The following is a 17614-nucleotide window of genomic DNA, read 5'->3' as shown; positions in this document are numbered from 1 at the left end:
AAATAACCCATTATGTGAAAGTATCTAATAAGCAAGAAGTGTTTTTTCTCTCCACAAAACCAATCACGTTACTTTTAATTTAAGTTTCTGTCTAAATAGTGACATGTACATTGAAGGAACACTTACTTAAGCTAAGATTTTTCTAACTCTTGGGTGATAATCAAAAAACTCATGCATAAAAGACCTTATTCCACATAAAGAAGTAAAGCTGCTGTTCCACAGGACCCACCTGACTGGTAATGCTCGGGTTGTCTGTTCTGGCAGCTCCGGGGGGTTTACAAACATCAGTTTCAGGAGCAGTTCAAGATAACCGATGTGCCGGGCAAGCCGGGTACTGAGCACCCAAGCCCAGTTCCAACTCTCTCCCTCTCTGCGACCTCCAAAATACACCACAACTTGAAAAAAAAAAAAAAAAGAATTATTTTAATTCACGCCTGTAAACCAGGTGTTGTAGAGGTCACAAATGAAACAAGATTGAAAAACTAGTACCTCGCGTGCATAGAATAATACAAAAACACCCAACTATAGAACTTTTTTTATTTCTTTTTTTAAAAATGTACTGTAGCTTTGAACAAAATACAATTAAAACATGAATTACACATTTACACCAGTGGACAGTCAATTTAATGTGGTTTTCCTACTGTGTGTCAAATTTCAGTATAATAAACAAATAAATAAATAAATAAAATGTTAGCGCTTTTTTTAATAGAAAATCTAAAACCTACAAATGACGCTCATTTGTTTTCATACCATGTAACATTTGCTGGAATTATTTTCAGTTGTATTTGCTTCAATTAAACACTATCCCAATTTGTGTGTATCGCCTGAAAAAACTATAACGAACCTTTCTTATTACAAACCCCTTTAATGATCCAAGCAGCAAGAACCGAACCCCTCTTATTACAAACCCCTTTAATGATCCAAGCAGCAAGAACTGATTTTTTTCCATGGAAATCAGCCCTTTTAGAACGATCACTTAAAATCTACCCGGATAAAACGATCTGGGTAGAAGAGCGAATCATGTGACGTACGCAACCATTGCCATCTTCACACAAACTGCAACCATGGCAACAGGCGTGAGGAGGTAACAAGATTGAAACAGCGTGCATTGAGAAAAGTATGAACAATATGAAGCAATCTGTGCTTTTTTTTCAAGAGAAAGGGCATGTAATTACTGTATTCAGCATGTAAGTGTACTTTTTAGTTTTTTTCATTTCTTCACCGTTTTCTTTTAAATATACAGTTTAAATGTTGATCAGTGTGAAGTTGTCTTGAAAGAACTACTGTATAAAGATGTTTAATTCAATTTGGCAGCTTCTTCATTATTCTGATACAGCAAATTGCCAAACCCTATTACAGTAAACAACCTGATATAATGAACATGTCTCCAGGTCCCAGAGGGGTTCGTTATAATGAAGTTAGAACGTATGTCAAGGAGATTTCTCATCTAATCATAGGAAGAATTGTAATACAGCGCCACCTAGTGTTCAATAGATATTATTGTCTTCACTACTGCAGCATTGCATTGCATTATAAGAACATCATTTGTGATGTCTGGCCATAGGAAGATCAAGGTCGAAGACGATGTATTTGTCTCTCATTACAAAATAAATAAAAAATTCATCCATATAATACATTTTATTATAAAAGGAAGAGGCCCTTATTAAAATAATTATAATTTTGGTACATACTTACCAAAAGATATATACATGACTGCAAGCAAGCTCAGTCCAACAGCGATTCCGAGCTTTAGATCCACCACAAAGGCCAGCAGCAGTCCGACAGCTCCACAGAGAAGCAGGGTCAGGAACACCACCAGCCAGGAGAACTGGAACAAAGGCTCAATCTGCTGCCCAGCAAAGGTCTTCATCTCATCTATAGGAAGTATACAGAAAGATGGGTTTTTTTTGGTTATAATTTTATTAACATTTTCTGGAATAAAAAAAAAGTTTATTTAAAAAAAAAAAAAAGTTTGTATAAGTTAGGGATTCAAATCAGCATTTTAAAATTGGAAACATATGTTTTATGCTGCAAACCTTCCAGCTTCTTGAGAAGGAAAGATTTTCCACTCCCCCACTGCGCGTAGAGCCCAACACAGATGGGCGGCTGCATGGTCGGTTCACTGAGAATATCAGCCAGAGCGCTGCTGTACAGATCATAGCCAAGCATGTCCCCATCAGACTCGCTCGGAGAGAGATGCCCTGGTAAAGCACAGTGAACTGTTAGAACAGCTAGAAACGCAATGGGTTACCTGTAACATGCAAGTGGTTTAATCCTCCGCAGATTTAAACTTCAGGATTAGAATACTTCCAATGAACTGAACAAAGCTAGTAACGAAGCATACTAAATCAGAAGATCCAGGCCATTAGTTTAACACTGTACAATTATGCACATGGTGAAGGGAATATCATGCTTGTTAAAGGCTGTTTGGTTTCATACGACCAGCAGGGTTCGACAGCGGTAAAGATCGCAGTTTGCCTGTGTTTCATTCCTGTTAGTGTTTGATTATAAAAGAAATAAACATGCTGAACACCTATGTGGCCTGAAATCCTTACTTGCCAGTATGGTGGGGAGATTTTTTTTAAATTATTATTATTATTATTTTTATTTATTAATTAAGTTTCTGCATGCTGACCCTCACACTAAATCCTGCCACACCTCTCACTGTGTTACAAATAGTGTTTATGCACTGCTGTAGTGCCACCTAATAGCAGTAGTAGGTACCACTGAAGAAAAATAAACAATTTTTTTGTTTGGCTATGCATTGAAAATTTGGCAAGTAGGGGCTAATTCTGTGGGGTTTTTTCCACGGTCATGGAATCACATTTTTCTGGGGCGACTAATAAGAAATAGACCCAAATCACCAAAAAACAAAAAACAACCCATTTGTAAATATATACACTGTAAACTTACTAGCTCCAAATATCTGCGTTAAAATGCTCTTCTGATGACTGCAGTCTATGTTGTAAGGAGTTTCTCCAGCTTTGTTGGGACGGTAAAGCAGACGACCATCCTTTGGATTTCTCAGAAGCAGCTCAGCCAGTTTTCTGCTCCTGCCGCGAATTGCAATGTGTAGTGGGGTATCTCCCTTCTGCAAAAATTTTGATATACATTTATAAGCTTGGTGGTATTAACTTTCCATTACCAACATTAACAATACATGATTTTTAAAAATGAGTGTACCTTGTCTACTGCTGACACTCTGGCTCCTTTATCCAGCAAAAGTTCAACAATATCAATGTTTCTCATCTTCGTCGCCTTAATAAGTGTGGTTTCACCATCCTGAAAATGAATGATTTCATTAATTCAAATATGAATACCTAAGAATAGCTTGATAACCAGCCACATTGGCAAATGTTGCTCTTTTCATTTTGTAATAAATATTTTGAAAATAACTGTAGAGCCATACCTTTGTGCAGATTTCCGTATCTGGATTGCACTGCAAGATATCCCTCACCATAGTAGCATTTCCTTTCTCTACTGCCCAGTACAGAGCCGTCTTGTTATCCTATACAGTTCAATAAGGAAAGTAACAGTTACTATACTGACATATAAGGACACATGTTAAACAAAAACAAACAAAAAAACTGCTGAATCCTATCAAAAAGCAATCATATTACCTGTCCTCGGATGTCTATGTCAGCATACTTTTGAAGCAAGGCTCTGACAATCTCCACATGACCACCTCTGACCGCTCCAATCAGTACTGTGTCTCCACTCTGAAAGAGAGGGGGAGCAGGGTCGTCAGCAATGCTTTCATACTGTGTCTCGCTGGATAAAATACCTGGTCTCCCGTAAAATTTGTTTAAATAAGTTAACTTGTTTAATATAAAGCAGCCAACACAAACAAAATCTACCCAATATTGGTTATTATTGGGATTTACTTGATTTGTATTTTTAACATTTATATCACCTACCTCCTCTTTTAAAGTAGAGGCATACATTTTTTGAATGATTGAAATTAAGCTTAAACTGGCTAATATTTAATTCATACACATATTTACTTTCTTAAAATGCAAACTTATGAAAACATAAAAAGGCCACAATACAAAAACAGCCATTTCCAACTTTCAAATTAGAAGTATTCCACTGAAATGCGGTTGTTATACAACAGGGCCCTAATTATTGCTATTTAAAATGCTAAATATTCCATTTGAAATACGTACCCTGTCGGGGATGTTAACATAGGTCCCAGCATCCAAGAGATCCTGAACAATCTCAGTGTGGCCTTCCTTGGCAGCGATCATCAGGGCCGTGTTTCCATCTTTATCAGTCATGTTGACGTTGGGATTCCTCTTCAGAAGTTCTTTCACCATATCAGTATATCCACTCTTCACTGCCACGATCAAGGCTGTCATAGAGTTCTTACAAATAAAGGAAGCAGCCAATAAATAACTAGTTTTGTAGCTTTTAGACATTACAAATAAGCAAAACATTTATTGAAATAGCTATAAAAGATTTAAGGTTATTTGCTATTTCTGAAACTATTTTTTTTACTGGTAAAGCTCTGAACAAGGATTTTTTTTTAAGGGGAAGATAATTAAGCCCATCAAGAAATATTTCCATTACATGAGAGTAGATGTTAAACTTCATGCTGATTTGAACTTGGCTCTCGCCAAGATAAGCACCAACTAAGACATAGCTTTACAGTAAACTAATGTGATCCATCTGCATCTCCATCCATGCGTTGCTTTCCATCTGATGATGTAGATATCCTTCTGTCTGGTGTTGATTGCTGAAGTGTAATGCTGGCTCCAGGGATCAGTTTATTTTGCCTCCCCAGCACATCAGAACACTGGCTCCGGGTACCAACCCAGTGCGGTCTCCCCAGCGCATTAGCATGACAACTGTCTGGATTGAGCTAAGTAGGGTACATAACTGGGATCTTCAAGTGGGCACCTTCCGTCCTAGGTGTTTTGTCGACTAGCCCACGACACCTCAAGAGGGCTCAACAGTGATTCTGGAGTTCCAGCATCACCTTCCTCCATCCCACACTCAGCTCAGCCCAGCTTACTTACCCATACATCAGCGTTGCTTTCTTTCTATTGTGCTTGAGATCCCCATCCAGAATCTTTCTGTCTCAACCACAGCCAGTTGCTGCTCCTTTCTGCTGCTTCAGATAAGTTCTTCACTGTGCGACGCAACTCTTGGCCACTGAACCCGACATCTGAGAAAACAGGTTGTAGAGTGTGCCACAAATCCTCAACAACCCACCTCCACTGGGTAAACTCGGACTCTCCATCCTCGCTGTTCCGCTTCAGCAGCTAGTTGATCATACCGAAGTTTCTTCCTCTCATACGCCTCATCCGCATCCTCCCATGGCACTGTTAACTCTACAAGATGAACAAGGCGTGCTGATCCAGATCCGTGCTGATCCAGATCACAAGACAATGTCTGGTCAAAGGTTAGTGGTGGCAATCTCAGGTGGAAAAATAAGCCGCTAACCAACATCTGCCAGTATCTTCCAGTCTCAAGCAGCTTCCAGTTGTCCTGGGCGAGGCTTGGTTTTAACACCTTTTCTTGGTGGTTGCTCTCCTGGGTGGAGGAATATTGTCTTTTGTGTGTAATGCTTTGATGGAACTGGTGGCAACTTATTGGTCAGGTTAAGCTTGTCTTCCAATGCTAAGGCCAAACATCGCAGCACCTGGTCATGGCACCAAGTAAACCGTCCTTGACTAAGACCCACCTTACATCCTGTCAAAATGTGCCTTAACGTTGCAGGTGATAAACAGAAAGGACATGAGGGATCCTCACCCACCCAGAGGTTTCGGTTCTGTGGTGATGGAGGAACATCATATGTTGATCTGATGTGGAAACTGATCCTGCTCTGTTCCATTGTCCATAGGTCTTGCCAGCTGATGTTGCATTGTTCCACACTCTCCCATCTCATCCATTCTCCATTAATATATTGTGTAGATTTTGTAGAACTGTTCTTTTAAAAATATGTATTATCTGCTTAAAACAGTAGCCTCTCATTTGGCCCAAATTTCTTTAGGTAAAATGATCATGCATATTTAAATATAATTACCCAAAAAGATATACCGTATTCCTTCGAATTTAAGACGCCCTCTCAATTCCAGTTGTGATTACTCGCAATTGTTTCTCATTTTTGGGGTTGTATTGCTTGGCATGATGAAAAAAGCAGGGGTCTGATCAGCATTTTCGATCCGTCCAAGCTGGTACTGTTTGTTAGAATGGAGCCTAACAACGAAACGCTGAAATTGTAAAAGCATCTCTTCTAATTCTTCTGGAAGCTGATGACGCTTCTTTGAAAATGGCTGCTTGTATGTCATGGATGATTCTAGATCAGACCGGCACTTTTTTGTTCCATCTTTTCTCAGCAGTCAGTCATGTTTCCGTTTGTGTACTCGGGCAGTCATGTCTTTTGCTGGTGATTTTTAATGCATGCATCACTATACTCGAATTTAAGATGCAGACCATTTTTGAGAAGGAAAAAATGGTTGACTTGACCCCTTTCCCTGTGAAAAAAAAAAATACCTACAAAATAAAAAAAACTTTCCCAGTGCAGTTGGGCAGTGTCCTTCCTTCCTGACATATCTCATTGACTCATTCTGAATACTTTAAACTAGGGCACTGATAATCGGTAGTCTATTGTCATGGCACCAATATCAGGAAATAAAAACACAAATCGGCAAATCTGCAGTTTTTGTTATTTTAGCTAATAATGTATACCGATGTGCATGCTTGAATTCCATCCAGTACAGAATGCATGTTTGGTCAGGCAAGCTTAATACACTAATGACGCAAGAACACTGAGACAGTCATTTTCCCAGAGCTCAAATGAGCGGTATTTGGATTTTTTCTTTAAATATCTGAAGAAAATAGGATAGCTGAGTTGTGTGCAGCAGAACAGACTTGATGCGACATTAAATCCAAAGATGAACCGAGTACAATATTATTCTGATGCTTTTTTTAAAAAAAAAGCTCTCTGTTGAATATTTAAGACTGGAGTGTTCGCCTACCCTGAGCTCTCAACACGTTATTATTATTTATTATTATTATTTATTATTATTATTATTATTATTATTATTATTATTATGTATTCCAAAATGGCCTGTACTGGGCGAGACAGTGCTTCTAACACCTGGATGGGATTGTGTTTTATATTATAATATCTTACAGCTCCTTCTTGATCCACATCTGCTCCGTTCTCCAGTAGGTGCATAACGCTGTCATAATGGCCCTTCCTAGCAGCCCAGATTAAGGGGGTTGTGCCGTACTTTGAAAGGAGAGGAAAAAAAAAAAGTAAAGAACCACCCTAGTTTATTTCTTCAAGAACACAAGAAATACAAAAATAAATAATTTTACAGACTTTTTTTTTTTTTTTTTAGATAAACTGCAGGTTACATAGGCAAGATCACTGATCTTATATACTGATATGTCTATATAAAATTTTTCAGTAAGACATTGAAATGACAGTATGTGTTTATGAAGAGAAGCAGCCTAACAGCTCTTTCCCCTCATATTATACATCTGTCAAAGCAAAAGCATTGCCCAATAAGGTGGTCGCAAAGTAAGATAATGTACCCTTTGCGTTCATTACTCACCTTGTCAGAGCAGTTCACTTTGGCACCATGTTCAAGTAAAAGATGCACAATTTCTGCATGCCCTCGTCCAGCTGCCCAGATGATAGGGTAAACGCTGTATTGCTGGGATTCGTGGTAAAAAAAAAAAAACACACATATTAGTGCATCAGCTTAGACAAACAATAAAAAATACTTTTTTTGTTGACGTAAAGAGGTCTCTTACACTAGTGACTAGCATTTCACAAAAAAACAAATACTTTCTAATAGTGGTGCATGAATGGATTCTGTCTGCTTATTCCAGATACATTCATTCTTATTGTCTGCAGCCAAACCTCCTTGGTTTGTCAAAACCTTCAAGTTTTATTTTCTTAACCTCTAACGTTACGCACAGTTAGACCTGGTAAGTACAACTTATACATCTAGTATTCATGTGGTTTTCTACTGCTTACCTGTCCGGTGATGTTTGGGTTTGAACCTTTTTCAAGCAACATCTTTGTCACCTCTGTGCGCCCTTTGTATGCTGCCCACATAAGGGCAGTCCATCCTCCCTGCAGAAGGAAACACATGAATAAGATACAAGCGCACAAAAAAAAAAAGTAGTCATTGGCAGGGGTGGCAATATGACTCCCCTTGCATAGCAGTTTAATAAGACATGTCTGCGCTTGTTACCTACAGTATAAACTGTAGCTAATCAAGTTCATATTAAAACCTGTAATGGGTGAAACTGCTATGCAATAGGAGTCATATTTACATCCCTGCACTGGAGATGTGGATCAGACAAAAAAAAGCAAAATGTGGCTAAAATCACACACCACAGTCAGTGCTATCACATCAACACACACTACTTTGGAATTTTTTTTTTGTTTGTTTGTTTTAGAGCACGTCTTCAATGAAAAGCTGCGGTGGTAAACACATTAATTAAGTTAAAGTATAAAACCTAGTTTCCTTAGAACTGGAGAAGCTGTTCTCTTGATAATACAACATGTAAAAAAAACAAACAAAAAAAAAAATTTGCAACATATTGTACGTGGACACACATACCAAGTAATTCAAATAAAGCAGTCTAAATTAAAACAGATAAACTAAAAATCCTTTTACAAAAAAAGAGAAAGTATTTACATTTAAAAGAGCTTTCTAAACAGTTAACTTTGTTTTATGATGGTTTGTTCTGTTAAAATGGCAGTACATGTTTCATTGATGAAAAGGTAGCTTGTGCAGCACACTGCGCTGCTTTACGAGAAGTGGTTTATACATGTAATTCTCCACATCACGAATAACACAATCACACAGCCCTAGCAATCGTGTTGATACTCGCAACTAAATCATCAAGAGTGTACACAAAACTGTTTTCAGCACGAATACAATTTTCCAGTGCCACAGCCCTGAACTGCATACATATTGTTATCCTACAGAAAATACTATTAAACAAACGTTATGTCTCAATGTTTTTGCGTTTTGTAGAATTATTTTATTAATGCCCAGAGCTGTAGCTTTACATACAGTATTCACAAGCCAAGAATGCCAAGTATAAGACCAAGACAGAAAATACAAAATTGTGTGTCAGGCACACGTGTATATATGAGGGAAACAAAAAAAAAATGCATATAAACTAAAATAGCTGTATATCAATTAATTAGTGTAAAAATACAATCGAAGTGTACTTTGTCCAACTGAAAGAAAACTAAACTTACTCACCGAATCCCTGTGCTCCAAGTTAGCATTGTTTCTGAGCAGTTCTTTCACAACGTCGATGTGTCCTTCCTTTGATGCTGAAATGAGGGCTGTCCAGTTATCCTGTAGAGAAAAAATTCATATACTGAATCATTTCAGCTAAAAGATAAATCACAATAAAAGTAGCTTTAAACAAAAATAAACATTTTACATACCACATGGTCATACCAGGTACTCATTTAAAAGTTAAAAGTTGTGAAAAGCACGGTCCTTCAACAAATGCAAGTGCCCAAGACACACTAATCTCTGCACTGCTCTGCTCAGTGTGTGTATGTGTACGCTTGGCTACTGCGAGCACGCTGTGGTAGCATACACCATCGTTATGTCAGATTCTGACATGTTCAACACTCAGGTGAAATTAAAGGTGCAACACTTTATCGCTCATTATTTTGTTCTCTGTTTTGATTCCTTGCTGCAAGTGGATTGTGGTACAAAACGCAGATTTTTTTTTCCTTTTAGTGTAAGCGTGTTGGAAATTCTGAAACAGTTTTTGATTGCATATTTACACCAACAATGGTTTTATTGTTTATTTCAACAAATCTGGGATACAATGAATTAAATTCACAGTTGAATGGGACTAATTTGCAATAAAGGCTGATGTCTATTTCATGTCATTAATATGGTAAACTTTAACTGACAATGGTGCAAAAGTTACATTTATGGTAACACCTGTATAAATGTTTTGCAGAACTGTCCTTAGATAGTACTTTTTAAATCTTAAAAAAAACAAAAAAAAAAAAACATTTAGTTTAATTTGGTTAAAGTTGGATAAAATAGGTAGATTAATCATTTGTAATGTTAATTTGTTACATTAAATAAGTTAAATATCAAATGAGTCATTTCTAGGGAATTTTAATAGTAGAATTGAACTACTTTGAAAGTACAGTAAAGTTTTCTTTGGCTGTAGATTTGAAAAAGCTGAGACATTTTGCTTTTAGTGTTATCTATAGTTTGGTGTTGCTATAACTCTGTGAAATCTTTTTTTTTAAAGTTATTTATAAGTTATTTTTAAATCTAATAATTGGATACATGTTTGTTTAATAATACGGTTTTATACATCATACATGTCATCCCACCTGTGCTGCAGTTAACTGTGAGAGGAGATACCGTAAGTAAAAACATGTACAATAAAGGGGATCATTTTTTATTAAAATTGATGATTCATTTATTTTGTGGAGATGCAATATTGTATAGCGGGTGGCTATATATGTACATTGACAGGGCACAAATAACCTAATAAAAGTAACCTAATATTAACATAAACACAACCTAATATCACCATGAATTAATATGAAGTGTATGAAGAGTAATACTAACAGTATCTTCAAGGTTGATGTTCGCTCCTTTCTTCAATAGTTCCTGAACAATCTCTAGATTGCCTTGCTCTGCTGCTAACATTAGAGGGGTCTGTCCATTCTGCAAAACAAAACAGTTATAAAAACAAAACTGCAACTAGTAAAAAAAACAAAGTAGCCTAATACCTTAAGGTGGATCTACAGATGTTCTATTTTTCCCCACCAGTCGCGAGTGACTAGAGTGAAACAGACCAATCAGAAGCAAAGTCAGTTCTCAACCCACTCACAAAACCACACCCAGGCACAGCCCCAGGGTCAGTCCCAATCCCTGCCCCAACCCCAGTTCCTGGACAAGCCCCACCTGCAACAGCTTTAATGCAGTATTGTCTGTTGGGACTGTGGGAGAGGCTGGACGAGAAGGGAAAATGACATAAACAGTTGTTTGTGTACTGTGTTGTATTGCTGTGAGCGTGACTCTGTGTGTTTTACCTCTGCCCCCTGTCTGAGTGACCTCTCTCGCTGTTTCTTTGGTGTGTGTTGGCTTTGCTTGCTTGTTCTGCAGTCTATGCGCTGCGTGAGTGGTGTGGTGAATGGTACGCCTCTGTCTTGTGTGGCATTGGGTGGGATAACAGCAAGAGTGATAAGGACAGGGTCACGTGACAGTTTCTGCTAAAATATTTATTTCTGATGTAGCTACAAAATTTGTGTCGCACACATCACTTGCTTCCAATTCACAGCCATAGAACTAGGGCTGTGAATTAGTAATTGAGCTTTTTTATTGAATGTACATTGCAAATCTTTTACGGAAACCAGCATGCCAAATGACATACCTTTTTCATTTTAACATAAACCCTATCAAACCACTGACCAATGTAAACAGGTTCACTGTAATGCTTTACTGTTATGAACCCATCTCTACCTCATTTCTTTCATCCACCTCCTTGGACTTCTCCAGAAAGGCCCTGATCTCAGCCATGTTCTCCTCCTCCACGGAGCTGAGCAGGCTCCGAGTCACCACGCTCACCATCTCCAGGGAGCCCTCGGGATCCAGCGTGCTCAGACCACCTGGCACAACAAAGGCACAGCATTCTATCAGACATTCTCTGTGATCCCAGCAAAAAATGGGTGCCCCTTCCCTATAAATCTAAACACACTGCCGTTAGGTTGCGTCACTAGATTTTTTTTTCAGATTATTAAAAAAACATTGGTTTCAGTATTAAATAAATTGGTATTATTGACTACAATATAGGGCATTGCTCAGATTTTTTTTAATTTTTAACTTTACTTGACCGATACTCAGAGTACAGTAAACAGTGTCTGACTGTTGAGTCACAAGTCTACAGCTGCAGCAGATTATGAATCTCCCTCATAACTGGAAATAATTATTTTTCACAGATAAAGATATGACTATACTGAAATGCCAATATACTGTATCTGAACTTATTTTACTAGTAATTTGGTATCAGCTAGGAATGATTAAAACGGCAAAGCAAGAGATGTAACACTGCACAGCAAGTCCTTTTTGTACATTTTTATAAAACTACAATCTCTATATTCTGTATATCAACAGAAATATGAAAATAAATGAAATGTAAAAAGTGAAAATTAAGCAAGCTTATTTCTGACTGAAATAGAACAGTAACCGAGAGCCAGAATGTATTTGACCATTTTCCTTAGCTGTTGGCTTTGTTAAATAGGAGGTATACTCTGCATTTGAAGTATCCTAACCCATCTATACAGTTTGAGATTATTATGACAATGACATGTTTAAGCACACTGCAAAACGCTACTTACCATACAGTAGTGATATTTTTATACAAATTATTTTGCATGAAAACATTTACCTACTGCAGAGGTTTAATTAATTTTTCATTTTAATGGGCTAGTATGTCAAGACAAATATTCCACTTTTTGTTTGAAATATATTCATAAAAAAAGAAATGCTTGTGACATAGATCTGCCTACAGCCTTTGAAAAAAAACGCAGCTGTTTACACAGTTCTGCCTTCTGACAACTAAGTTTAACTGACAAGCACTGCTACCATATTTACAACTACAATGTAGCTTACATAACTTAATTACCTTTTTCTACTGTAAATCTACTTAGAAACATGTAGTAACCCGCTGTTTTCTTATACAGTACTACTGTAAGCCGGTAACAAAAAAGCTTGATTAATGTTTGTAGATGGAAAATTGTTACAGTAGGTCTTTGGAAATCAGTTAAGGGGATTTAAATTAAAAATGTAATAATACTTTCCATACATGTAATCACTGTAGTATTTTATGACACTACTACTGTGACAATGCTACAGAAGAGTGGCATTGTGTGCTGAATCTCAAAGCCCGGTCCAGGAGATCGGATGAAAGTGGAATGGGAGTTAATCACTCGCTTTGCTCAGGATTTGACATTTTAGCTTTTGCTTGGATGTCAGGAATTGCAATTTGACTGTCCCCATTTATCAAATTAAAATCTGCCATGCTTTACACTTCAAGCAAGCCTGTGCAGCCTTTAACTTCAAGAGTTCAAAAGATATCTCTGAAATGCTGAGGCATGCATGCTCCTGCTATCTGCAGCACCAGATTGCTATAAAGGTGACTTGCAAGTGCTCTGTATGGTATTTTATGGAATCAAAACAATAATATAAAAGAAAAAAAAAACCACCTACATTTGTAAAATGCTTAACGTAGATTAATAAATAAATAAAAACATTATTTTAAAGCAAGAAAGCTAACCCAAAGCTAATATTAATTTTCATGTTGGAAATTATCAAAACATATCCCAAAAAGTCTATTGATAACTACAGTATGCCCTGATGGCAGGCACAACCAAAACCAACTGAAAACCACTTGCTTTATTCCCCATAATGTATTCAACTCCCAAAACTGCTTATCCCTCAACACCCCACCCCCTTCGTGTTTTAAAATCTGGTCTTTTTCCAACCAATACTTCTGAATAACTTACAGCAGGTTGCTGATTACTCATTTGCCAAAAAAAAAAAAAAAAAAAAAAAAAAAAAAAAAAACCAACCCTAAACAAATCGGCATTATTGATGCAAAGACTGCACATTCAACAGATTTTTCTGACCAAGAATAAGAGACACCATCATACTGAACCCATATGCTGATTTATTATAGTTCTTTACTCAAGTAACAAATCCTTAAGGTGCTTTTACTTTGCCCCCCAAAAAACATTAGCAGAGTCTGGCAGTGGGGTATCGCTGGTGTAAACACCATACATTTTTTGTTTTGTTTTTTTTCCCAGAAACATTGGGAACACTCTCCATTCATTTCCTGGACTACTCCAAAGGGACTGCCTCACTCTCCTCAAACAGACCTATTAGATTGGACTGTTGATCTGGTTCCTGGGCCCTCAAGCTACTGTACAGGGACCCTACAGTAACATGACTCAATTCAGGGCACAGCATGTCTGTCGATTAGATTTTTTTTGATTGCTGGTACAGTAATAGTAACTTGGGATGTGGGGCTCTGCAGGCTATAATAACAGGGATTCAAAGGGTGTTTTGCAATCCCGCTCTTAGTCAATCCAAAATTACAGGTAATGTACATGTAGTGTAAAAAGGAGTGGCAGGTTCAACCTGAATCAATAATTTAACTTTTTTTTTTTTAAAAAGACGACAAAACCTTTGCATCTAGTCTTGACAGATGCTTTAGCTCATTCTTAGGGCCACGCCCACTCAAGTAGAGCAAAACACTATTATTGCATGCACTACACTGTAGTAGAGCATCTTTACTGTCTGTTCCACCAGCACTACAACTACGCAATAACAGTGAAAATAGTGAATGCCCATGAAAATTCAGTACATTTTAAACATCTGCTGGTAACTAATCAAGTACAGTTAACATCAAACATAACCATTGAGCACCAGTGACATTTCGGTCCAGAGGGAAAACTTGATGCACAATGATTAAATAAACAATGTTTTATATTTAGCTGCGGTCAGTCAACCGAGAGCATGTCATCCTTCATGCAGTCATTATTTCAACATCTTGGTGTCCTACTGGGGAGGAGAGAGAATTATATCTATGTTAAAGAGAGTAAAAATATATCCATTAGTCTTCTGAACCAAAACCTTCATGCACCCAAAGGATGCCTTTTTTAAAACAAAAGATTAAAAAATTTATTTCTGGGGAAAATTTGTTGAAATTGCTGATTTTAACAGCAAAATCAACTCAAATCGATGTAATTACAATGCAGTATATGAATGCATTTTTAATTGAGCACAAAATAGCAAACCTCTAATTCATGATATCTAAAGCAACATAATGGCAGCTATTAAACGTGTCCTGCAAGCACCCCAAAATCATATGAAGAAGCTACTCCAACATCACCAGCAGTGATTCTGAAAAAAAGATGTGCTTTCAGCCTTGCAATTAAAATAAATAAATTAATACAAAAATAAAATCACCTTTTTGCTATCAGTCTTTGCAGTAAATAACAACCAAGAGCATGCCATAAAAATAAATCAAAACACAAAAAAATGATACTGCACAAAGATTTTTTTTTTTTCAAAATCAAAATAGCTGTTAAATACTTATCTTTGCAATATACTGGCATTTTTAAATACATTTGAATAAAATTATTTCTACAGGAAGGTCCACCGAGAGGCAGCATTCTCTTTTCCCGAGTACGCCCTGTCAGTTGCAAAACAACATGCATTTAACATTCCGTAACGATATGAAGCAGACAAAAAATATATATATTAACTGATTTAAAATTATTATTTAAAAAAAAAAAACTAAACAGGAATTTCAAGCTTACCTTTGTGCGTAAAGACCAAAACAGAATAGCAACAAGCTTGCCTTAGCAGCTTCAGCCAAATAGCCCTTCTCCTATAAATAATGGATGAGATGGCAACGCCTGCACGCCCAGCCTCTCCAGCACAGGAAAAAAACAGGTCACACTGTGAAAGTATGCGCATAAGCACACGCAACAGAGAGTACGCTTGGAACCCACCCAATGTCGGATTTAGACACTTCAATAGCTTTAATAGCCATCTTGCTCCCCATGGACCTTTATTAAACCACTGCAAGGCTGACAGATAATCCAAGCAATTATTCGTTGCCACGCTTCCTTCAGGATAAAACAGCTATGTGACAGGTGCGTTGTAACCAGGGAAATTATTAAGGTTTTGATATACAAGGATTGTTATTGTCATTATTTATGACTTGGTTGTGGTTTAAAGGTGCCATAATCCATTGCCTGTATTCTCGAATACTGCTCACTAAACAAATATTAAACTTGATTCTTTAAAATGTGCACTGCCGGCACACAACTTTAAAAAATTTAATTTACAAAAAAATAAAGCGTATTTTTGAAATATTAGCACATTTCATACTGTATAAATCACCACACAATCCTGAAAATACAAAATAATGCCAGTTTGATAGCTACATTAACTGTGCAAGCATAAGAATTGTAAACCTACATTAGAAAGATGTAAACAAAATTGTCTTTGAAATTCTTACAGAAATATATTGTACGGTATAACAGTGGTGCACAACCAGTGTACAATCAAACTACTATATAATTTATACTACAAACTACTATATAATTGTTAAGACTATAAAGCAAACGTATCTCACAGGTAAAGCTGCAATATAATTATATGGTTATGTTGTCACAATGAACGACTAACATAGCATGAGGATATGTTTATAACATTTATTTCCTTTTTTCAGAATAGATACAGAAGCATCAATAAGGATGTTGTAAGGAGACACAGAACTTGCTTGTTGTTTTCTTGAAATGCAGTTTACCTGATAGCATGTTAACATTGCAAGATGATCAACTTTTCTATTTTGGAGAACTTTTCTTGGCACTACCTGGAATTTGACCAAATAAAATAAAAACAACAATACACATTGCAAATGGATGGGTTTGGGCAAATACTGAACAGCAGAATTAAAGTCAGACCTCCATGACTATTTGAAGGTAGTACTTCCATCTGCCTTGAACTATGAGATCTTTTGGTTTTTCATCTGTTGTCTGCAGTCAGGTGTAACATGGTACAGTAGATTTTCTGCCATGTCACCTGGAAAAACTGGTATAATTCAAAACCAAAAATACTACCCCATCCCTCTTCCTAAATTATAAGAGCCGGCGCCTTTTTGTTTAAAATTAACGTGTCTGGGATAAATATGAAACACATAAAACTAACTTTGGATAAATGGTATGAGCAAGACTGCTCGATGCAAAATAAAGGTTATAAAAAAAAACTAAAAAAAAACTGCTACAGCGGTCCTGCTTTGATACACCCTGGAAAAGTGTTATTGACACCTGAAAACAGAGGCTGACATGTACTGTACACTATGTTATATATATATATATATATATATATTATATATATATATATATATATATAAAAATAGTTTTGTTCATCAGCCTTGAATATTCCGGTTATCAGTAGGTGGGATGTTGTTTCCTTTATTTAAATGAACTGCTGTGGACTTACACTCACAGAGAACATTTTATTTTTTACCTTTAATAACCTTCCACACATAATCTACACAACACCACAGTACATAACTGGTATTGCTTTGGAATTGCTTTTGATGCTTGTAAAGTAATTTTAAAAGAAAATGCCTATTGCAGTGTGTGTTCATGGATATATTTCTAGACTGATCAGTAAATGCCTTGGCATTATGTAAAATTAATAGTGTACAGTAGTTTCTCATTTGTTGTTCTATCTTGTCAGAACCACCTCCACGGAGGAGCAGCAATAAGACCACCAAATCCACCCCGCCGCCCATGATGCAGTATAATTAATTTTACCTGTGCAACAATACTAATTATACGCTAACGGCATTGTTACAGTCCGAGTATTTTGCGTGGGCTTTTTTTTATTTTCTTTATTTTACTTTAACAGAGTAGAAACAAATACACACACACTACATGGTTAACAGTATGTTGTCACACAAAACAATGACATCCTGTCGCACCGAAAAGAGCCCGTGCATTGTTCTTCGAAGGCTAGGCTTCCCTATCCTACCCTAACCTAACCCACTCTCGACAGATATGTTG

The 17614-nt window shown here is 36.9% G+C and overlaps 1 protein-coding gene across 18 annotated transcripts in view; it reads right to left on the bottom strand.

Annotated features, from left to right (window-relative positions):
• LOC121317545 (kinase D-interacting substrate of 220 kDa B-like) overlaps positions 1-17614 on the bottom strand; it is a 56361-nt gene that overhangs the window by 38372 nt on the left and 375 nt on the right. For 13 of the 18 annotated variants that reach the window (XM_041253587.1, XM_041253589.1, XM_041253594.1 and 10 more), the window contains exons 2-15: positions 11493-11638; positions 10596-10694; positions 9243-9341; positions 7997-8095; positions 7569-7670; positions 7142-7240; positions 4167-4364; positions 3621-3719; positions 3410-3508; positions 3184-3282; positions 2914-3091; positions 2037-2201; positions 1696-1875; positions 230-395 (exon numbers count right to left, since the gene is read on the bottom strand). In XM_041253587.1, the coding sequence (XP_041109521.1) occupies positions 230-395; positions 1696-1875; positions 2037-2201; positions 2914-3091; positions 3184-3282; positions 3410-3508; positions 3621-3719; positions 4167-4364; positions 7142-7240; positions 7569-7670; positions 7997-8095; positions 9243-9341; positions 10596-10694; positions 11493-11600 (1790 nt within the window). In that variant the 5' untranslated portion in view covers positions 11601-11638. Of the gene's footprint in view, positions 1-229; positions 396-1695; positions 1876-2036; positions 2202-2913; positions 3092-3183; positions 3283-3409; positions 3509-3620; positions 3720-4166; positions 4365-7141; positions 7241-7568; positions 7671-7996; positions 8096-9242; positions 9342-10595; positions 10695-11492; positions 11641-15352; positions 15436-17614 lie in introns of those variants that run through there. The other 5 variants (XM_041253603.1, XM_041253604.1, XM_041253605.1 and 2 more) reach the window with 3 other exon arrangements.

The sequence above is a fragment of the Polyodon spathula genome, chromosome 6, assembly GCF_017654505.1.
Source record: "Polyodon spathula isolate WHYD16114869_AA chromosome 6, ASM1765450v1, whole genome shotgun sequence".
Lineage (NCBI taxonomy): Eukaryota > Metazoa > Chordata > Actinopteri > Acipenseriformes > Polyodontidae > Polyodon > Polyodon spathula.
The sequence above is the reverse complement of the archived record's forward strand: the minus strand, read 5'-3'. Positions and strand labels throughout refer to the sequence as shown.